This window comes from the organism of the source record quoted next, unplaced genomic scaffold (assembly GCF_019419815.1).
Source record: "Pyrus x bretschneideri cultivar Hongxiangsu unplaced genomic scaffold, Pyrus_bretschneideri_v1 Contig12, whole genome shotgun sequence".
NCBI lineage: Eukaryota > Viridiplantae > Streptophyta > Magnoliopsida > Rosales > Rosaceae > Pyrus > Pyrus x bretschneideri.
The window spans coordinates 2,573,293-2,591,648 of NW_025999413.1; the positions used below are offsets into that span (position 1 = coordinate 2,573,293).

An 18,356-nucleotide genomic window follows, 5' to 3' on the forward strand; every position below is an offset into this window, starting at 1 on the left:
AAATTTGATTGAATGACTAAAGTTATTATAACTTTTAAAATAGATCACTGTTTGTAGCTGTTTGATCAAATTTCAAAATTTCATATTTATGGCCTTGGTGGACTTGGTGGAAGGGATCCCTTTCCATATTTTAGGTAAGTAATAATCTGACTTTTGGAAAGAAGATAAACAAATAACAATTCTACCGTTTGAAATATAGTACTAGTAACTTCTTCTTCTTTTTTTTTTTTTTTTTTTTTTGTCAAATACATTAGTAACTTCCACGTAGGTAATTCATGTGCTCAATTGAAATTACATCATCACCCTTGGTTATAATAATAATAATAATTTTTTAACTCATTTAATATAACATGGACATAATACATTTATTTATTTAATATTTTAGGTTGTAAGTTGTTTGAATTTAATAATGTTTCAAAATTATTTTTAAAAACTATCTAAAATAATTAAATGTGCTCCACTTTCTACATCATTTTCTTGTAGTTTTGATTTAGAGCAATTATCTTATTGCTTTTTAGAATAAAAAGTTCTAAGAATTCACGTATAAGCGGTTGCATACATATATTTAATATTGAGTATCTTTCACATATTTGTTAAATAAAATTATATGTTTTGATAAGCAAATTAAATATTTATTGCACAGTTTATATTAGAGGAGTGTTAATCTCATTATCTTATGATTGTTAACAATTCAAACCCTCTAATTTTTGTCTTCCTTGAAAAGTAAAGTTACGTTCGAAAAAAAAAGAAAAGAAAGCATCATGTGCCGTATTAACACAATGAATGGACTAGTGAATCCGTTAGTATTAAATTTGACTTTATGTAATAATCATTATTATAATTTGACCAAAAAAAAAGTTGTCCAAAGTTTTACTAAAATTTTGCCTAATATTGTAAGTACAAAAAAAAATCCAAAATTTTCAATATTGACAAAATGCGCATGAAATTTTGAAGAAATTGTGGAAAGATATTGCTTTACCTTACTTTCGAATATCGGCAACCCCACTTTACAGATATTTCAATAGGATCGAAAATATTTAAAACCTTGCTTATACATGATTTATCAATATTTACATGTTGTATTCATTTTATTTATATCCATATTTACAAGTGTTTAAACTATAAAAGACATACGAAAAAAATTGTATCTATATTATGCATCTTTTTATTTATTGAAAGTGATAACTGTAAAGTATAAATGACACGTTGCATTAGTACTCTGAAAAAAAATTAATGAATCAGTTACTCTGTCAGTGATTTTGCGAGCAATAATTACAAAATCCAGCACAACGGGTCTATGTTTGGTGGCTTATACAAAGTCAGCTCTCTTAAGAAGAGGTGAAAAAAAATAAAGTAGATTTGGCGTTCACCAAATCCAGAGGTAGTTTTCTCCCTTTCGACAACGCAAACCAGAAACCACAACCAGATTTCCAATATCAAAATCTATCTTACATAGTGGAAGGAAACTTGAAAATTGTGTCTTTATTACAAAATTCGACAAGATGATCTGTGTGTATCGACTTATATAAAGTCCGATTTCTCAAAAACAAGTGTAAAAATACAAACAAATTCCGGTTTACCCAAATACAGAGATAAGTATTCTCTCTCCACAATGCAAACCAGAAAACCACAACAATATCAAAAACTAGGTTGGATAGTAGAAAGAAAAGTTGAAAATTAAAACAAATAAAAAGAAAAGAAAAAGAAAGAAGAAAAATCAAATAGAAAAATTAGTGTAAAATTCATATGTAGTGTTGGAGATGTGAAAAATGGGGAAAGAAGGGGCAACATGGGAAGAACAAAGAAAGATAGAGAGGAGGGAAGTGGATAAAAATCCGCTGTTGGAATAGCCCACTGGAATGCCAATTCATGGCCCCTGGTTTTCCCTCCCTCTTTCCAAAGCCAACTGTCTCTCTCTTTCAGCTAACCCAAGTCCCTTTGTCCCCTTCTTTTATACCCATTCAACCCTCTGCCCCTTTCTCCAGGAATTCTCCTCCTTCAACAGAGCTGCCAGATTTCACATCGATGTCCTCCTTTTACCACCCATCATTCTCCAGTACAAACTAACTTTTATCATCACTCCCCACTCTCTCTCCTCCCATGTTCCCCTGCTCTGTTTTTTTGTAGTTCTAATCCAGTTTCGTACGTTTTTCTTAATTGGGTACGCAGATTGCAAGTTTGATTTTTTTTTGTTTTTTTGAGTTTTTTGAAGTACCCAGATCGAAAATTTCATTTCTTTCAAATGGGTTTTTGTGTTTTGATTAAAGGGGGAATTTTGGGTGTGAATGGGGATTGAGATGGTGGCGCCCAATCGCAAACGCAATAAGGAGTTTCTGGAATTGGCGGAGGTGACGAATTCGAAAAGCAAGACCAGAAAGTGCCGGCGGCGTCAGCGGAAGATGTCGCCGGTTCAGAAGCTGTACGAGACTTGCAAGGAAGTCTTTTCGTCTGGTGGGGCCGGGGTTATACCCCCCGCTGATGATATCCAACGGCTATCCTCTGTTTTGGGTATATACTTTTATCTCTGCTTTTGCATGATTGCCTGAATTCAAATTTGTTCTTGCTCTAATTAATGCTTTGTTCATGTGTGGTGTGTCAGAATTTCATAATTTGATTAGATTAAAGCTCAATTTTGGTTTTTTTTTAATGAATTTTGAAATTGGATTGAATTAATCATTCTTCTGTGTGGAATTTGCATTATCTTGTAGGTTGTCTGTTATCGGCCAGTGCCTCTTTTTTTTTTTTTTTTTTTTTAATTTTTTAATCATATCTCTGTCCTTGCATCTGATACTTTCAGTTTGCGGCTGTATGCATGCAGATTAGTGTATGTATATATGTCTGTGTATCTCCTCGGGGTTGGGGATACAATATACTGTATAAAAAAATGTTTGTGACAGAACATGTGTGTTTTCATGCCGGAGGAGGTCATCCATATTTGCATGGTTTCATTTCTTTACATCTGGATTCTGTTTTTGTTGCACAAATGGTATATTGACTTGTCTTCCGATGTTGTTTGCAATCGTTTTTCTTTCCTCTTCGGATTTATTCCCCAATGTGGCTTATAGGGTTTGGTTGTTTTGATGCAGGTGCCCTGAAGCCTGCTGATGTCGGCCTGACTCCTGATTTGCCGTACTTCAAGATGACAGTAGCTAGACAAACCCCGGCAATAACCTACCAGCACCTTTTCCAGTGCGAAAAATTTTCAGTAAGTTTCTTCCTGGTTAATTTTCGCAATCTACGGAGTGAAACCAGTCGGCGTGGCTTTTGTTCTTATAATGTGTTACCTATATGCAGATGGGGATATTTTGCTTGCCGCCTTCCGGTGTCCTACCGCTTCATAATCACCCTGGAATGACGGTTTTCAGTAAGCTTCTGTTTGGGACAATGCACATCAAGTCCTATGATTGGGTGCTTGGTGCCTCGGAGAAGACATTGGCAAGTGCCCTGGAGGAAACGTTGGCAAGTGCCCCGGAGAAAACATTGGAAAGTGCCCCGGAGAAAACATTGGCAAGTGCGAATCCTTCATTAGGTAAATTCGTCCTTTGAAATTTGTATTATTCTTAACCTGTATGTAGAAAGTGCGGACTTGATTGGGGTCGGATGAGACCAAAAGACAGGTGCCACGTGCTTTTGTGAGCTTCCCTACGGATGATGTGGTCCGGTGTCCCTACACAAGTTTTTCTGTATATTAAAGACACAGTATGAGTTATCGCGTAGTATTGCATCTTACTTGAGATAACCTGTGGGACTTGATGAGAAATCGCCCATTTGATCTTTGAAGAGTAATTGCTTGTGGCATCTTGAACTTTTAGACTATTAGTTTATGATCATGACTTTTGACTGCTTAACATTTTGTTATGAAATTATGTCACGAGGACCTTCGGTTGTGAAACTATTTTATTCGTACAAAAAATATGCAGTTGGTTGTTCTCTCGTTCAAGCACCGCCTGGTGTTCGTCTGGCTAAAGTTAAGGTTGACGACAATTTCACTGCTCCTTGCGACCCTTCCATCCTCTATCCAGCTGATGGAGGCAACATGCATTGCTTCACAGCAGTGACAGCATGCGCAGTGCTCGATGTGCTTGGCCCTCCATATTCTGATCCTGACGGTCGGCACTGCCAATACTACATTGATCACCCATTCTCTCGTTTCCCAGGTATCAGTGTGGTTAGATTTTCCTTTCCAATTCAAAAGTGAGAGCCCATCTCGTTAGAACTTTGAGAAATCTCGACGACGGTTCTGTTTTTGAATTTCAGATGGGGGAGTATCTGTGCCAGAAGATGAGAAGGACGGCTATGCTTGGCTTGAAGAGATAGAGAAACCTGAGGACTTAGCTGCAGTTGTAGCCGAGTACAGAGGCCCCAGAATACAGGAGAATTGATGATCTCACCAATCTATATCTCTGTCGTCATTCCATTTCACTTGTCCGCATCTCCATTCCATTTTCCCCATTCACCCATCCGCAGCCGCCGCACCACAGTTCCGTCGCTTCCATCGATGCCATCAGTGGCTGCTGCTCAATTCAGTGCAGCAGTAGTAATGCTTTTGTCTCGTTTTGTTCTTTTTTTTTTTAGCTCTATGTTTTGTTGTTTTTTCTTCTTTTTGGTGGGACATGAGGAGGCACTTGGTGCCTTATTTTTTCTTCTTTCTACAGTTAATGTACATACCCAAAAAAAGAAAAGCAACAAAAAGAAGAGAAGGTCTCTTTGTTCCAAGCGCGCTTGAAATTAGAGGATGAAAGTGCATTAGCACTCTTTTCATGATTGGTTTTTTAAATTTTACACTCTCTCTCCCCCAAATATTTACTTGGTTAGTTTATACTTTACGATGATGTTATTGTTCATTTTTCAGTCAGAGATGATGCAATTTTCAGTTGCAGTCCAAATCTGAAGATCTGTGGTTTGTCTTGTTTTCATGAATAGGGAATTGTGGTTTGGATTGTTTTGTTGTCACTTGTCAGAGGAAAAGAGTGCGTGCCACCCGCCCTAGCCATTGGGAGAGATCTTTGCCGTTCCTGTAATCACATTCGTTTATTGTACATCTTGCGTACATCTTGCGGTTAATTTTTATCAGGTATTGTTTATATTTAATTTTAAATAAAAAAATTTATCATATTTTTTGACATGTACAATGAACAGATGTGATTGGAGAATTCCCAGAATCCTCACAAAGAGGATTTGGTGAGGATCCTCCTGGCTAGCCATTAGCTTGTGGGGAGTCCTTCCGGTGTAGGTATGCTTATAGGGGGTGTAGTTGGAGAGATACCAACATGTATCCTAAACCCCAGACGTCACAGTAGCAGTATTTCAAAGTATTACTGTAGTGGTATTTCAGTGCTAATGTAGCGGTAGTTCAAAGTAATAAGACACAACTATGTGTCTTAAGGTTTCTCGGTATGTTATTAGTTTGAGAAATTACCAGTGATAGTTAACTAGGTAAGCCTACAGAACAGCAGTCATGGATGTAGTCGATTTTCGATGACTTTGTGATAGTAGTTTGAGAGGCTGTCATAACGGTATATCTTGCATGTAAGTTTCTTTTGTGTACGTGTAGTATCTGGTGCACGTAAGTCTCTAATGTGTACTTAAAGTACTCGGTGTAGGTAAGTGATCTCGCTCCAATACTTGGGCTGGACAACGTGACGTGTGGATGACATATGTGGTAAACGATAATTAAAGTCAAAAGTGAAGTTGTTGGTGTTGCGTGGGTCATAGGTCATGTATATATATATATATATATGAATATGCATGATCTTAGGTTATATATCAACGGGAAAACGAAATGATGATGTTGATGATCTCTGATGGGAGTGATTTGTCGGACCTGCCCTTAGAAGATGGAAAGGGATCATCTTCTTATCCCTTCCAACTAATCTTTTTCGTCAAACAATCTGAATCATTGAAATTTAATTCAACGGCTAAAAATATAAGCTTACTTTATAAGTTACAATAATTTTAGCCGTTGGATTAAATTTCAAGGACTTAGATTGTTTGATGAGGAGGATTAGGTGGAAGAAATTCAAAGAGGATCCTTTTCCTTTGAAGATTGGGACATGTATATGCCTTTGGAGTTTGGAGACAGCTTCAAGGGACATGTCTATGCTGTGACGTGTTTCCATGGGGAAGCACCAGCACCAGCACCAGCACCAGAGAGAGCTGCATCTGCATGCACGTGTAGAGAAATATGAAGAACTGATTAGATACAAAGGGTTTCTTGAAATCGAAAAGCTAGCGAACATGTTTTGCATATAAATTACCCTTTCATCTGCTACTAATTACCAGGAGTAGTAAAGTAATTTAAACAGCTTAAATTACTAATTAGCTAGTAATTACAAAGCTGTTTCCAGAAAGATGATATTTCTAATTTTGTGAGCTGTTGGAAAAGCCCGTACATATCATATTCTCTCTCTCTCTCTCTCTCTCTCTCTCTGCTAAACCTATATTAGGGTTTGTAAGTTTGCGCGTGCGTCACATAGACTCGTGATGATATCGTTCAGAAGTAGGTTATCTGCATGGCTGCAATGACTTGGAAGTTTCTTTGACAATATTATTTTTATCAAGGTACAAGATTCCTGCACTTAACAGTATTTATCTGCTATACATATTATAAAATTTATAGACATCGATTGATTAAGCTTGGCAGTACTACAAGAAGAGTTAAGAAGAAACACTGGAATCAGCAAGTGGTATGACTGTAGAATATCCTGATCGTCAGGATATTCTTCTTCAATTCATTGCATATCGCATTCAAACTCTACCTCGTGTACGTTTCACGTGTCTTAACTTTTTAGGCATGCTGCATGCATTCTGGGCCCAATGGGTTCACACTTCGCAGATTAGTAACCAAGCCGCTGTGTTTGAGACTGAAACAAGAGTTACCAACTTGCCAAGGTGATAGCCCCACTTCTTGACCGGCTAAGCCCACAACTCTAGACCAGATACAAACTCTATTAACTCTGCTAATTTAGCTTACTTGCAAGAGGAAAAACTACAGAGTTCAAATATCTATAATAGCAATAGCATGTTTAGTAATTCGTAATCGAAAATAAAATAAGGAGTTTGTTTGGACTACAGGTTGCTCCACTGTTTACTGACTGTGTCAAAGCAAAAATGATAAGTAGTACCATAAGGAGTAGAGAAAGACCTAATTAGTAAGATTTTGAAATATACTTTAAGAATAAAAAAAAGCATTAAGTATTTGGAGTTAACGAAAAACTTGACTTAAAACTGAGCGCAATAATGTGCTAGGATTCATGCAGTCGAATTCACTTAATAAGATAAAACTTTATTGTTGTATTACTTTTCATAATCTATAGCATCATCAACGTTTCAATAAAACATGTTCATCAATTCCAACCCAGATAATACGCAATGAAAGCTACTTTTTAATAAAATTAGTCATATATTAGTGATAAAGTTAAACGCCTCCAGTTGCTTAGGCAATCCATATGGAATACAAAAATGCAGATTAATATTAAATCAGAAGTTGATTGATTAATTCAAGACGGCTAGCTAGCTAATTGAAAGCATTGACATAGTTGATTATAATAAGCACTCCATGGCCTTTCTCTTTCCATACGTCAACTAGTAAGACTTAAAAAATCTTATGTCTCGACAACCTAGTGCAATTAAATTAATGTGACCTCTCTCTCTCACTCCCTCTCTGAGTCTTCAGTCTTCAGTCTTCAGTCCATGATTTACAGAGTGAATTTGTTTGCAAGTGCCAGTAAACTTCATGCTTCCCTTATGTGCAAGACTATCAGTCTATATATATGAAGTAGCATCACTTACTTTTATATATTTTTAACACATATTTTTTGTTGTGCTCATTTAGTAATTTAGTTTAACGACCTTAACTATCTTTTAGAAAACTATTCATATGGATTATCCTTGAAAAAATTAGAGAAATCCAAAATTATTAGGACATTCATTTGTAGTGAAGAAAATGAACTATTATGGTTTTACAAATAACCCCTAAACCATTAATAAAATGGTAACATGGTTTCAGATTTGGACTATTTTTTGTAGACATGATATTTGAGGGAAAACATAAAAGACAACCAGTTTGAATTGTTAAATACATTACAAAATGAGTCTCATATTGTGCATTAAAAATTGTGTAAAAAAATAGTATCATGAATCCGCCCTCGTATGTATATAATAGTAGTATATATACATGTTGGCGCATGAGTTTTTACATATTTCTTGGCCGTACGACTGAAACTTTTTAATGAGGCAGAGCAAACTGACAAACCCATTTTTATGTTGTTTCAAGACCCAATTAATCCACGACATACCTACAGACCTTGAAGAGTTGCCTCCATTATATTCCTTTCCCTTTCCTTATCAAAGTAAATTGTTTAAAGTTAATTAAGGGGGGTGAATGGCTCCTTACGTTATATAAGTTAGTGACTCCATCAACCCTATTCGAAATATATATATATATATATATATATATATATATATATAAAGAAGTTGGAGACATCATGCCTTGCATGCTATCACGATCTTTTTTTTTTTTGAACAAACGATATTCTCTACACTAAGGAAAAGGGGTGGGTTTAGCCTCACAATGGTTTAGCAATAATGTGGTTCAATTTTGTTTTTGGCGAGAATCGAACTTAAAACCTCTTACTTACAAGTGAAAAGTAAAACCACTAGATCGTAGTACTAAGTGACGTTACCACGACTTGTTAGAAAGCTGCTCTCGTAAGGTCTTTATTTTGAGAACTTGTGAGAAGAAGGTTTCACGTCATATCAAACCCTTTTCTTTGCAAAATTTAGTATTCTCCTCGAATATCTAAACCCAGCAAATCTAATTGCATAAAACCCTAATTTTATTAATAATATTCAAACCAGTTAGTTACAAAGCACCAAAACAATTGAGATTGTGTGGTTTCAATGTGACATTCCACATCGCCCAGGGGAGTGATCCTTGTATGTATATTCCCATCCCTACCTAGCACGAGGCCTTTTGGGAGCTCACTGGCTTCGGATTCTATCGGAACTCTGAAGTTAAGCGAGAAGAGGGCTACAGCAATCCCATGATGGGTGACCCACTGGGAAGTTGCTCGTGAGTTCCCAAAAACAAAATCGTGAGGGAATGGTAAGCTCAAAGCGGACAATATCGTGCTACGGTGGTGGAGCGGGCCCGGGAAGTGATCCGCCCCGGGCCGGGATGTGACAAATTGGTATCAGAGCCTAACCCTGGTCGCGTGCGTGCCGATGAGGACGTCGGGCCCCTAAGGGGGGGTGGATTGTGACATCTCACATCGCCCAGGGGAGTGATCCTTATATGTATATTCCCATCCCTAACTAGCACGAGGCCTTTTGGGAGCTCACTGGCTTTGGGTTCTGTCGGAACTCCGAAGTTAAGCGAGAAGGGGGCTAGAGCAATCCCATGATGGGTGACCCACTGGGAAGTTGCTCGTGAGTTCCTAAAAACAAAACCGTGAGGGAATGGTAAGCCCAAAGCGGACAATATCGTGCTACGGTGGTGGAGCGGGCCCGGGAAGTGATCCGCCCCGGACCGGGATGTGACATTCAAAGTATGGGATCCCCTTCTTCTTGAACACTTGAAACCTTTCTCATATGAAAATTTCAGACGAAGGTAAAAAAGTTGAAAGGTCTCCATTTTTCAAACATTAAAAGGGAAAAACAAAAACTCGGGTGAAGAGAAGGGGAGTGAATGATCGAGAGGGAGATATGGAGAGAGAAAGGAGATGTGTGGATTCGAGGAGAGAGATGGTAGGGGAAGAAGACATAAGGTTTTGCGCGAGAATTTTTTTTTTTTTTAATTTAATCTCTTTGCAGAATTATTATGTTTTGGTGTAACATAGATTATTTAAGTTGATAGTTGAATTTACCATAAGATTAATCTGAAGGCTCATATAAAAATGATCTCACACGTCCTTATTTTGAGGACCTTATTAGGAGAGCAGTTCTACAACTTGTTATATCAAAACCAATCACAAATTTGTACTGCATTAAACTATAAGAGGAATGTTAACAACTTCTTATTTGAAGTTTTTCATTTTACCTTCTTGACTCTCATTCTCATTATGACCTAAACCGTTCATTTTTAAGTCAATATTTAAAAAATTATCTTGGCAAATAATTACTAAATTTGAAATTGTTTAGTCATCTAAACAGTTATCCAATAAATATATAAATCATGTTTCTGACTTAAACACTGAAATTTTGGACAACATTAATTGAATGGTTAAGCAATTTTTATTTAGTTAATTTTTTGTAGAGTTAATATTTGACTACAAATTACACGTTCCAAACATCAAACAAAATTTCAAGATAAAAAGAAGAGCTGAGAAAGTAAAACAAGAAGGTAGTAAGAAGGTTGTTAACACCCTAAAATAATGATTAGAAGGTAAATTTTAGGAGGTAAGAACCTTCCAATAATGAGGTTTTGCCTTTGGGTAGTTCAAATTTCAAATCATTGAGATTAACCTTGAGATGAAAAGCTCACACGCACGATTGATTTGTTCCATTCTGAATTTTTGAAATGGCAGGCTTGCCCTGCTGATTACCCAGATGACCTAAAAACTCCATCCTCAATTATAAGCACTTCTTAAGTATTTAGAATCCTCTCATAGTCATATAAATTCAGCTGATCAATAGTGGTGATAGGATCTGATGGTTTTATATAAAATGATTTTAGGTAACCATACCGTTAGGGTGTGCAATAAATACAAAGCCTGTCATGTGTATACAAACACAATTTCGTTTCAGATAAGTTTAATTATTTGATTATTTAAGATCAACCATAACAATCGGTTTAATTTTTAATACAACAGTCATCTTATAGTTTCAAAAGATCAATATATATTTTTAGGGTTACAGTTTCAAAAGATCACACACATATAATATTCACTTATCTGTCAATCTTCAATGGATGAGATTTGTATGCGTAGACCCAAACCAATTATTAGAAGTACTCCTGGTACTCATATAACTTTTAATTTGAACTCATAACTTTTTTCTACACTCAATTTAAATTTTAAATGTGAATTGTTTTTCTTACCATATTGCATAATTACCATCAAGTACACGAAAAGATCCACAATTAAACTAAAATTTATCCATAAACTCACACTCAATAATTAAACCCTAGCTTCACACAATGTTTATCTTATGTTCCATTCTGGCTAAAATCATAAGAGCTCTTATAGAGAAAACAAGCTTTTTTTTATCGATGAATGATGAACATGCTATCAAAATTCTGAATAACTTTGTACAAGGCGTCCATTTTTTGTTAAAGGAGAACTTTGTATGGATAGTGTATCAATATTATTACTTCAAAATGCTTTACCATGAAATATAATATAACGACGATTTATCAACCATCCGTTCAACGAAGAAAATGGATTGGTGGTAACATTGTCATCCACCACGACGTATCAACCTTTAGTTTGATTTCTCTAACGTATATACAACCCAAATAGGTCAATTCAATGGAAATTTATAGATGAGTGAATTCTCAAGTCTCTCACCGTGTATGACAATTGATTGCAGACAATGAATATGTATTATATTAGGTTATAATATACAGTCTTTAAATATAGAGGCTACAGTCTGCACTGCAGCATCAATATATACTAGAAGTCTAGAAGGTCACACGACTGACGACTCACACCTCAAATACTTAAAATTCGTATACCTTGACTCTTTGCCATGTGACGTCTCCCTTGTACGTTTCAAAGACGAACTGCACTACTCATATGTGTGTGCGTCTATATATATAAAATTAGAAATTGTTATTAACACTTTAAAAATCTCATTCTATACTTTTTACATGTGTATTTTTCTTTCTAACTATAAAAAAATTGTAATGCCAAATGAGTATTTTAAAATGCTAATAACAATTCTGATATAAATTATCTGTAGTACAATCGGTGCCCGCAAATTCAGCTCTCTCTAAGCACATTAATTTGTTCATCTACTGTGAAAAATGTTGAAACTTATTAAAATCTTATTGTTAATTTATTTGTTAGTTTAATCTAGAAAAAGTAATATAAAAAAGGGGTTGCAGAGAGTTGACATTTTGTGTGTGCCTACGCAATGGGGCAAACAGATGATCACTGGATTTCAAATTTGCTTTTATACCAAGTCTGAAAGTTATGGCTTAACCGCATCTATTAAAATAAAAGGCAATTGAGAATGCTGAACTCCAATAGCAGATCATCATCTGCAGAAAAGAAAGTTGATCAATCTGTTGGATATCAGGAGGTTCACAGTCGGGATTTAAGAAAGGTAAGTAAATATACAGTTATACCTTCTTCTCTTTGTCGCAAATTAATTTTGGTTTTGATTAATTTCTGTATGTTTTCTCATAAGATCAGTTGATCAAGCTAGCTAGGATTATGGTTGAGGTTGTTGAATATGATCATCATTTTCTATGAAAATTCTAGTTTTTAGAATAGAATTTTTTTTTTTTTTCAGTTTTCTTAATTATGTATTTTTACCTAGAGTTTCTGATCATATCATAAAATGTTCATATTGTTGTCACTAATTTCTGATTAAATTTTGGGAACTATGCTTTAGTCTTAGGGCTCATTTGGAAATATTTTTAAAATGTTTGAAAACGCTTTTATAGAAAATGTTTTTTTGGTTCCAAAAGAACTTGCATTTTTATTAAGAATTTGTTCAAAAACATTTTCATCAAAAGCGTTTTCAGCCATTTTAAAAGCATTTTCAAATGAGCCATTAATTTCTTCAAATATCAAGTTGTATATATCCATTTAATTTTGATTTTCAATCAATTGATTATTTCCTTCGGTTTTATATATGACCAATATATAGGAGAGTGAACTTGATAATGCCAAAGCTGAATTGGGAGAGGTGATGGAAGAAAATGCTAGATTAAAAATGGCGTTAAATCATATGGAGAAGGATTACCATTCTCTCCAGCTGCGGTTTTTTGACATCCTCAAGCAACAGGCTTCCAAAAAAGCTGTAAATGTCGCGGGTCATCGAATAATCGAAGAACCGGAGGAGCTCTTGTCTCTTTGTCTTGGAAGAAGTCCAAGGGAGCCTAAAAGTGATCGTGAAACTACTGCCAGCAGCAACTTCACAAAACTTGCACAAGTTGATGATGGTGAAGAGAACTTGAAGGCCAATCTTACTCCTGAATTAGGTTCTGATGAGACTAGTTTGGAAGAACCTAATAAAAATCATGCAGAAATTTCAAGATAAATTACACGTTCCAATCATAAAACAAAATTTCAAGATAAAAAGAAGAGCTGAGAAAGTAAAACAAGAAGGTAGTAAGAAGGTTGTTAACATCCTAAAATAATGATTAGAAGGTAATTAAATTTTAGGAGGTAAGAACCTTCCAATACTGAGGTTTTGCCTTTGGGTAGTTCAAATTTCAAATCATTGAGATTAACCTTGAGATGAAAAGCTCACACGCACGATTGATTTGTTCCATTCTGAATTTCTGAAATGGCCGGCTTGCCCTGCTGATTACCCAGATGATCTAAAAATTCCATCCTCAATTATAAGCACTTCTTAAATATTTAGAATCCTCTCATAGTCATACAAATTCAGCTGATCAATAGCGGTGATAGGATCTGATGGTTTTACATAAAATGATTTTAGGTAACCATACCGTTAGGGTGTGCAATAAATACAAAGCCTCAAAGTCGTGTGTGTACAAACACAATTTCGTTTCAGATGAGTTTAATTATTTGATTATTTAAGATCAACCATAACAATCGGTTTAATTTTTAATACGATAGTCATCTTATAGTTTCAAAAGATCAATATATATTTATAGGGTTACAGTTTCAAAAGATCACACACATATAATATTCACTTATCTGTCAATCTTCAATGGATGAGATTTGTATGCGTAGACCCAAACCAATTATTAGAAGTACTCCTGGTACTCAGATCCCGAGATAATTAATTAAATTTTGGCCAGAAGAGCTGAAACAGTTAGGTTTTAAGCTTAGTTTATCATAATCATAATGCAATAGAAAAATTTAATTTGAACTCATATATTTTCTACACTCAATTTAAACTTTTCTTACCATATTGCATAATTACCATCAAGTACATGAAAAGATCAACAATTAAACTAAAATTTATCCATAAACCCACACTCAATAATTAAACCTTAGCTTCAAACAATGTTTATCTTATATATGTTCATTCTGGCTAAATCATAAGAGCTCTTATAGAGAAAACAAGCTTTTTTTTATCGATGAATGATGTTTTAAAGTTTTAAATCTTCCAATTAAGGTATGAATTGATTTATGCAATTTTTTTTGTTTGATTTCAATTTTTTTTTTTTTAAGTTGAGAAGATGGGATTAAAGAGATATTTAATTAAAAATAATATGGGTATAAAAAATAAGTTGGGTGTAGAAATAGGTTATAAGGATTTGAATAAAATTTTCCTATGCAATATTAGCAGCTACATGAAAATTAAACCATTTCTCACCTCATAGGAAATTGGTCATATATAGGATGCTTGCAATTAATGTTTTTGTTAGAACAAAATTATGAATATATATATATATATATATATATCTCAAAAACCAATGAAATAGATGTTGTAAGATTGCAAATCTTATAGAACATGCTACCAAAATTCTGAATAACTTTGTACAAGGCGTCCATTTTTTGTTAAAGGAGAATTTTGTATGGATAGTTACAAATATTATTACTTCAGAATGCTTTACTATGAAATATTATATACCGACGATTTATCAACCTTCCGTTCAACGAAGAAAATGGATTGGTGGTAACATTGTCATCCACCACGACGTATCAACCTTTAGTTTGATTTCTCTAACGTATATACAACCCAAATAGGTCAAATCAATGGAAATTTATAGATGAGTGAATTCTCAAGTCTCTCACCGTGTATGACAATTGATTGCAGACAACGAATATATATTAGGTTATAATATACAGTCTTTAAATATAGAGGCTACAGTCTGCACTGCAGCATCAATATATACTAGAAGTCTAGAAGGTCACACGACTGACGACTCACACTCAAATACTTAAAATTCGTATACCTTGACTCTTTGCCATGTGACGCCTCCCTTGTACGTTTCAAAGACGAACTGCACTACTCATATGTGTATATGTGTGTGTGTGTGTGTGTGTCTCTCTCTCTCTCTCTCTCTCTCTCTCTCTCTCTCTATATATATATATATATAAATGAGAACTGTTATTAACACTTTAAAAATCTCATTCTATACTCTTTGCATGTGCATTTTTCTTTCTAATTATTAAAAAAATTGTAATGCCAAATGAGTTTTTTTAAATGCTAATAACAATTCTGATATAAATTATCTGTAGTACAATTGGTGCCCGGAAATTCAGCTCTCTCTAAGCACATTAATTTGTTCATCTGCTGTGGAAAATGTTGAAATTTATTAAAATCTTATTGTTAATTTATTTGTTAGTTTAATCTAGAAAAAGTAAAATAAAAAAGGGGTTGCAGAGAGTTGACATTTTGTGTGTGCCTACGCAACGGGGCAACCAGATGATCACTGGATTTCAAATTTGCTTTTATACCAAGTCTGAAAGTTATGGCTTAATCCCATCTATTAAAATAAAAAGCAATTGAGAATGCTGAACTCCAATGGCAGATCATCATCTGCAGAAAAGAAAGTTGATCAATCTGTTGGATATCAGGAAGGTTCACAGTCGGGATTTAAGAAAGGTAAGTAAATATACAGTTATACCTTCTTCTCTTTGTTGCAAATTAATTTTGGTTTTGATTAATTTCTGTATGTTTTCTCATAAGATCAGTTGATCTAGCTAGCTAGGATTATGGTTGTTGAATATGATCATCATTTTCTATGAAAATTCTAGTTTTCAGAATAGAATCTTTCTTTTTTTTTTTTTTTCTTTTTTTTTTTTTTCAGTTTTCTTAATTATGTATTTTTATGTAGAGTTTCTGATCATATCATAAAATGTTCATATTGTTGTCACTAATTTCTGATTAAATTTTGGGAACTATTGCTTAGTCTTATGGCTCATTTGAAAACATTTTTTAAAATGATTGAAAATGCTTTTAGAGAACATGTTTTTGGGTTCCAAAAGAACTTGCATTTTTATTAAGAACTTGCATTTTTATTAAGAATTTGTTCCAAAAACATTTTCATCAAAAACGCTTTCAGCTATTTTAAAAGCATTTCTAAACGAACCATTAATTTCTTCAAATATCAAGTTGTATATATCCATTTAATTTTGATTTTCAATCAAGTGATTATTTCCTTCGGTTTTATGTATGACCAATATAGGAGAGTGAACTTGATAATGCCAAAGCTGAATTGGGAGAGGTGATGGAAGAAAATGCTAGATTAAAAATGGCGTTAAATCATATGGAGAAGGATTACCATTCTCTCCAGCTGCGGTTTTTTGACATCCTCAAGCAACAGGCTTCCAAAAAAGCTGTAAATGTCGCGGGTCATCGAATAATCGAAGAACCGGAGGAGCTCTTGTCTCTTTGTCTTGGAAGAAGTCCAAAGGAACCTAAAAATGATCGTGAAACTACTGCCGGCAGCAACTTCACAAAACTTGCACAAGTTGATGATGGTGAAGAGAACTTGAAGGCCAATCTTACTCTTGGATTAGGTTCTGATGAGACTAGTTTGGAAGAACCTAATAAGAATCATGCAGAAGCTGGAGGTGGAGAAGCGTCGTCGCCGCCATCGAGTAAAACGCCGAAGACGATGAGGAATGAAGACGGTGAACCTCCACCGCAGGTCAATGCAAAACGAGCTAGGGTTTCTGTGAGAACAAGATGTGATGCCCCAACGGTATATAATTTCTTCAATTCTTCTTACTTAACTACATCCATTTTGTTACAATGATTTTGGCTTTTTACTTTTAGACGTAGGTTAGGTTAGTTGATTAGAGTAGTCTGCCCGCCTCTTACACTCAATTTCGAATCACCCTCCCATATAATATAGTATTGTAAGAAAAAATAAATCTAATTAATATATCTACTTGATTTCCTATATATAGATGAATGATGGATGCCAATGGAGAAAATATGGACAGAAGACTGCAAAAGGAAATCCATGCCCGCGAGCATACTATCGCTGCACAGTTGCACCAGCGTGCCCTGTGAGAAAGCAGGTGCGCACATATAGTTATCTTCGTTATGAAAGTAAAGTATTGCAAACATGAGTTGTCCAAACAGGTCCTTAGTTCATAGATTCGGTTTATTTTTTATTTTTTGATACAAGCGATATTGGGAGGAAGATTTGAACACATGATCTTAGATGTAGAAGGCTAAACGCTCTTAATTACTTGAGTTACATACCCTATATGTAGCCTTTATGAGTGGTACCAAACTGTTTTTGACATATTAACTAATATGTTACTCCTGTAAATGATGTCAGGTGCAAAGATGTTATGAGGATATGTCCATCTTAATCACCACCTATGAAGGAACTCACAACCACCCACTTCCATTCACAGCCACTTGCATGGCTTCCACCACCTCTGCCGCAGCTTCCATGCTTTTGTCCGGCTCTTCCACATCTCACCCGGGTTTCGATTCCACAGCCACCCTAATCAATGGATCAGAATTTCGTGCCTTCGATAACTCAAGAACACAACTCTACATGCCCAAATCTGCCCACCCTTTGCTCCCCACAATCACTCTCGACCTCACTGCCTCTACATCCTCTTCTAGCACATTTCCTTCAAGTCTAAGCTTTTGCTCCCCGTCAGATTCCAACAATTTGCCCATAAGTTGGGGCAATGGATACCTTAGATATGGCTTGCTACTGTCCGACAAAACTCAAGTTGGATCCTACAATCTTGGAAAGGCATCCCAAGAGCATTTCCATCAAACTTATGCAGAAAAGATCCATCAAGCTTCTTCCCAGGTGTCTTTGACAGAATCACTAACCAACGCAATCACGTCCGACCCGAATTTCAAGTCGGTAATTGCAGTAGCACTTTCATCTATGGTCGGAGGTGGTGGTGACGCCACCCATAGGAACCAAGGCGAAGGTGGCGAAAGAATGGGACAACAGTTGAAGTGGGGTGAAGCTGCTCATCAGTTTACTTCTCGAAAGTGAAACTTGAAGCTTCCGCACGTTAAACTACCTCTGCTATCTCTGCTATCAGGGATAGAAAATTTGTAAATTACGATATGAACCACTCGAAATTCTCTTTTTCAGCCGGAAAGTCGCAGATGTTGTGTTGCCAAACTATCAATCTTGATCATTGATCAAGTAAACTCTTGTTCAATGGCGTAGTTCAGATTGACAGTCTAGCAACACAATATGCCTCGCAAAGACATTATCCGCAGTTATTGTAATGAATATTTGACTGCAGCAAAACAAAAGTCTGCATATAATA

The 18,356-nt window shown here is 35.3% G+C and overlaps 2 protein-coding genes across 3 annotated transcripts; both read left to right on the forward strand.

Annotated features, from left to right (window-relative positions):
* The first annotated feature begins 1,865 nt into the window (after positions 1 to 1,865).
* LOC103934831 (plant cysteine oxidase 2) lies at positions 1,866 to 4,761 on the forward strand. The gene is made up of 6 exons (XM_009344591.3): positions 1,866 to 2,161; positions 2,268 to 2,508; positions 3,087 to 3,205; positions 3,295 to 3,529; positions 3,921 to 4,157; positions 4,258 to 4,761. The coding sequence occupies exons 2-6, from the start codon at positions 2,286 to 2,288 to the stop codon at positions 4,380 to 4,382; spliced, it is 939 nt and encodes a 312-aa protein (XP_009342866.2). The 5' UTR covers positions 1,866 to 2,161; positions 2,268 to 2,285; the 3' UTR covers positions 4,383 to 4,761.
* A 7,413-nt stretch (positions 4,762 to 12,174) lies between these two features.
* Positions 12,175 to 18,296, forward strand: LOC125474364 (probable WRKY transcription factor 72). 2 transcript variants are annotated; one of them, XM_048577933.1, is made up of 4 exons: positions 12,175 to 12,267; positions 16,280 to 16,798; positions 17,007 to 17,120; positions 17,387 to 18,296. In XM_048577933.1, exons 1-4 carry the CDS (start codon positions 12,175 to 12,177, stop codon positions 18,071 to 18,073), a joined length of 1,413 nt encoding a protein of 470 aa, XP_048433890.1. In that variant the 3' UTR covers positions 18,074 to 18,296. The 2 variants fall into 2 exon arrangements, with proteins under 2 accessions (XP_048433890.1, XP_048433889.1); XM_048577932.1 differs by lacking the exon at positions 12,175 to 12,267 and adding an exon at positions 15,429 to 15,696.
* Positions 18,297 to 18,356: the final 60 nt, after the last annotated feature.